Source organism: Schistosoma mansoni, chromosome 4 (genome assembly GCF_000237925.1).
Source record: "Schistosoma mansoni strain Puerto Rico chromosome 4, complete genome".
In the NCBI taxonomy this organism is placed as follows: Eukaryota; Metazoa; Platyhelminthes; class Trematoda; order Strigeidida; family Schistosomatidae; genus Schistosoma; species Schistosoma mansoni.
Genome location: NC_031498.1, coordinates 24,687,164 through 24,692,408, shown reverse-complemented (window position 1 = coordinate 24,692,408; position 5,245 = coordinate 24,687,164). Strand labels below are relative to the sequence as shown.

Here is a 5,245-nt window from a genome sequence, read left to right as displayed (position 1 = left end):
AATGCCCTCTTTCTTTGTTTCGAAGGAGGTTTTGATGATCTTTGGTCCATGAGATTCCCATCCAATAAGTGCATTTTGTGCTTGCTTGAATAACGTCAGTACAACTCCTTGTGCATCTGGAGCCTTTCTCTTCTTCATGGCCGGAGTAAAACAGAAGCTCCCCTGAAGATAGTCGTTGTTGTCTAACCTGCGTCCAATGTGTTTCACTGGTCCAAAGCACCTCCAGGTTTTATTTCCTCATATCTGCAGCAATTCGGAAGACTCTTATGGTCTACCGCATTGTCCTGACATTCCATGTACCTATAAAAGTTGTTGCTCTGGTTGTCAGAAGGGGTATCGGCCTGTTGACTTTCGAAGGAACCTGGCTTTCATCATGAGGCCTCATAACTCTTCTAAATGAAGACCTAACTCTCAGAACAGAGATTTTTAAAGGTTTGAATTATTTTTTCCGTTTAGCGTTTCTTTGGTGAGTAAGGTTTCTACAGGATGTAGTCGCTTCCCCTATTCCCAACCCTTTTCCTTTAACTGTGGTTGAGATCGGCAGTAACCCAACTGGGGCTCCAGGAGGAGTTGTTGATATTATACAGTCATTATTTACTATCACTGACTCATTCGATAAATAAGTCACTGATTCTTAAAACAATAAACCAAAATAAGTCAACAAGCTAACTCGTCAATTCAACTGGTCCTATAGTAAACGGCCGGTCATTCAAATACATAACCAATAAAATACGTTGTTACTGATGAATTCATAACGTTATAAAGTTTTATAAACAGTAGTGACATACGGTATAGTTCGGTTTAATTAATTCGTAATAAAAAGAAATAATCTAGAATAAAAATCAGTCTATAAATAATTATTCATTGCAATTTATCATTTATTCAAATAGAAGGACTTTTCTTTGAGAAATAAAGATTATCATTATTATATCTATATAGGTTAAAACATCCGAATGGAGTATCAAAATACTAAAGAAATCAAAGGAATGACACCGCTTTGCTTCGAAATACTTTAAATGTAATAAAAGAATGGAGAGTGAGAGAAAAACAGAAAAAATCTTATTGAAAGTAAATCTTTACCTAAGTTATCAATATACATAGTTTGTTACTGTTTATTCTTTCATATGTATGATTGTCCAATATTGTTGTTTCTGCTCATAGAATATGCATAAATTAGTTAAATAATTGAAGAAGAGATTGTAAAGAAAAGGTTCATTTACTTCATTACATTGATCCATTCAATGCACATACCATAGTCTTCATATAGTGAAATATCAAAAAAAGAAAAAGAAAATTACAGCTAAAAATAATGAAATCTAAAACAGCTTTCAATATTTTAAATACGAGGTATTCGTGCAGTAGTTGTTTTATCTAATGTCCAATCATTGTATTGTGAATGATACATATCTAGTTGGTCTATTTGTTGTTGACTTTCACAGTCAATAAATGCATTAAAAGGTTGATTAAATGATACATTTGAAATAGGTTGTTGAATAGTAGTTGGTTGCATAGTAATTGATGATATTTGATCAAATGTATCTTCATTATTGAATTCATTATCATCACAATTGATTAATGCTTCTGTTTGATATATTTGATTATCATCATCAGATAATTTTGGCCGTTGTAAATGATTATCATGACGATTGAATGTTGTTGTAGTTCGACCATCTTGAATGTAATAATCAGGTAATAATGTATCTTGTACGTTTGATTTTTGAGGAGTTATCATATTATATTGACTAAGTGATCTCAATTCTTCAGGATATCTTATATGAATAGTTGGAGATCCTGAGAAAATTTGGGATGTAGAATTGTTTAAATTGTATGGAATTTGTGAATAATTTCTTTCTTTTTTTGGAGAATAATTTGGTGGTGTTTTACTAATATTCATTGATGAAGCAGATTTTGGACTTGGTGGAATAGCAAATTCATAAGTACCTGATTCTTGCCAATTTATAAGTCTTCTATTAGGACATGGTGATATTGATTTTCTGTTAGTGAATTTCAACTTGGTATATATCGGTGATGATATTTTATGTAAATTAGTAAGAATTCTATCTGTTTTGTTTGGTGTATCATATGCTTCAAAAATAGTGTTTCTATTTTGACGATAATATCCATTTTGTCCAATTGGAGTCCCTGTTTTATATGGATAGGAGAAATTTCCCCAAGAAGATGTAGAAGGATCAATTATATCAAAAATGTGTTTTTCAGACAGTGGAAATTCTGCTCGATGTTTACGCCTTTGAAAATGATTTAAAACCAAACAAAAGAGTAACAATATAGGAATTGTAATAATTAGTACCAAAGGAATAAGCCAGAATAATGTCCATCCTTTTAAATAGTTTATATCTTCAGTGGTATAACTTGGCGTTTCTGTGCTCACATAATGACTATCCGTTTGGTTTATTTCAATGATGGTTGTATTTAAGACACCTAGATCAGTAGTAGTGTTAATTTGTGGTGTGTCAGTGTGAAACGGAAAGTTAGTAGTTGTTGCCAATGAATTATTTGGTTCTGAAGTTGTTGTACTAATTAGAGGTAAACATGGATCTTCTGGTAGCCAAGTAAGTGTACCATTATTATCTTTTTGACAGGATATATTTCCAAAAGGGCAAGCTAGTTCACATCCAATTACGTAGTCTGGGATAAATGTTCCATTTATTAATACATTATTGCATACTACTTGTTCACATTGTTGTAAGATATCACAGGAAAGACATACTATAAAATAAAAACAGTGAGTTAAAGTGTTATGATAAGTAATCTAATGGCGTTGTAAGTCGTAGTTAAAATATTCTTTCTATACTGAATAATTACAACAACCCACATAAAGTCAGTAATCAGAAAAAACGTCAGCTATCATTAAAGAGGTAGTCAAAGTCATGAAAAAACAAAAGTAAGATGTTGAAATCATGAGTCGATTGAAGCTAGACCACCATGGAAAACCTGGAAGCACTGGACGGCCGTTTCGTCCTATTATAAGACTCCTCAGCGGTGGAGTTCAACCAAGTCTGTTGTAGAGATATCAACTCACTGAAGACAATTGGTGAACGGTTGCTCAAAATTCGTGGATTGGTTGAAGTTAGACATTAACATCTTTGGATGCCGGCTCAGTGGTCTATCAGTTGAGTGCTCTGGCGCGAGACTGGTTGGTCATGGGTTCGAATCTCGCAGGTGCGGGATCGTGGATGCGCACTGCTGAGGAGCCCCATAATAGGACGGAACGGCCGTCCAATGCTTCCAGGTTTTCCATGGTGGTCTAGCTTCAATTGACTCATGATTTCAACTATGGAAATACTGAAATATCCACAAAACACCTTCTGATCTAAAAAAGTAAAATGTCCCAAAGCGAATGAATTATTAATATCCCAGAGACTCATTATCACAGAACTACCTTCTTTTAAAAATCAAATGATTGTTTATGAAACAGCTTTGCTTAATAAAATTGACTTCAGTGTCTCTATTAAATATATTCCTTCTGTCATAAAGGAAACAGTTCAGAACACATAGTTTGATGTGACTTTAAAGAAGTCTTCTGAGTTTAATAATCAATATAATGTTCATTTACATATGCAAACTAGAATTTGTATAGTGAATAAAAAGAATCTGAGGTCTAAATATGCTTTAAACTGCCAACACAGTAAGTTTAGTCGAGTAAAACTTGAAGTTTAACAAAATATTGGATATTGAAAACATGAAATGTAAAAATAATTCATTGTCTATTTGAGAAAACATCTTTCAAATATAATTCTATTCGGTGTAAAGTAAAAGATCGGTGATAATTGAAAATCACTTTTATGCTGCTTTCGGAGAGATGAACAATTCATAGTTAATTTCCATTTTGAATTGAAATAGGTTGACATCGGAAAGATCTGACCAATTGTTGAGATAATATCAACAAGGTGAAATATCTCTAACTGTATTGTAAATGAGATACTTTCAAACTGACATAAGTCAAAATGTTTAAAATGAAACTGAATTATGGCCAGTTCAATATTACGTAAATGAAGCAAATTATTAGACAATAAAATTATGCAGAAATGTTGATGGAAATATGTTGTAATCGTCCTGATCGTGATGAAAACCAAAGTTTAATAAACGTTTACAGTAAATTAAGTTATGCTTAGTGAATAAAGATGTAGTAATAATGTGTTTTACAATTAATTAATCACTTAGTAGTGACTATTGTCATGTATCTCTAGTACTTTAGAGCTGATCGCGTTCTATCTGTCAACTTAATATATGCCAACTAGTCTAAATGACTGTATATCTTTTGCACTGAGTTGAAATATGAGTGGGTTGAAGACAATGGACAGGAAACCCTAAACCTAGACTTTTGGTTTTCTCTAGCAAGGTGTAACGGAAATCTTTCATCACAACATAGTGCACACGATTTCAAATCATTAGTGTACACATCGTATCTGACTGATAGAGTTCGTCCAGCACTAATTTAAGACAAAATGGAATAATTTAGTCACTACAAAGCGATCAATGAGTTGTAAGTGCATCGCAGTCCCACCACCCGAATAGATCAATGGTAACATTTCTGATTGTGAAGCTGTATTATGCAGAAAGAAAACATCGAACAGGCAGTTTATGAACTTTCAGAGTTGGGTACTGATAAATAGGAAGAGAAATTTAATTCATTTTTCATCATCAAGAGCAGGACGAGTATGCACTAAAGACACTTAATGATTAGCTGAATATAATCCAACGAACACCTCTGGAGAACGACTTCCCACCTTAGTTTACTGAAAGTAATCTAAAACCAAAACGTCAATATGGAAGTACTTCCATAGACCTGAAGATAGTTTTATTCACGAACATTGAATTTGAGGTAGATACAGCGATTGAGATATAAAAAAACATACTATCGAGGTCTCTAAAAAAGACGTTTTATTCTGCAGAGTTCTGGACCATTTTCTCGTGCAAGAAACTCATTTCAGAAAGTATCAAGGATAAACCGCCACTTTGAGCCACCATGTGAATCTACCAGTTTACTTGCTTGTATATAGCAGTTTATATTGGTCGTACAAAGGGAGCATTTAGTAAATGAATAATTAAGTACTACACTGGATTGCTATCTAAAGAGGAATACAAATTGGTCAACAGCTTAGTCCTTAAACACATAATCAGTTCGGGTCATACTGCATCACATAAAACTTCGTTCATAATCCTCTACAAAGGAAAAAGAACTTACTCAAAAATAGTAAGCAAAGATGGATAGTGGCTAGCAGTG

At 33.3% G+C, this 5,245-nt stretch overlaps 1 protein-coding gene across 1 annotated transcript in view; it reads right to left on the bottom strand.

Annotated features, from left to right (window-relative positions):
- Positions 1–1,170: 1,170 nt before the first annotated feature.
- Positions 1,171–5,245, bottom strand: part of Smp_055100 (hypothetical protein) — a 38,844-nt gene continuing 34,769 nt past the window's right edge. The window contains exon 2 of the mRNA XM_018797286.1: positions 1,171–2,727. Within this exon, the coding sequence (XP_018652343.1) occupies positions 1,337–2,727 (1,391 nt within the window). The 3' untranslated portion in view covers positions 1,171–1,336. The remainder of the gene's footprint in view (positions 2,728–5,245) is intronic.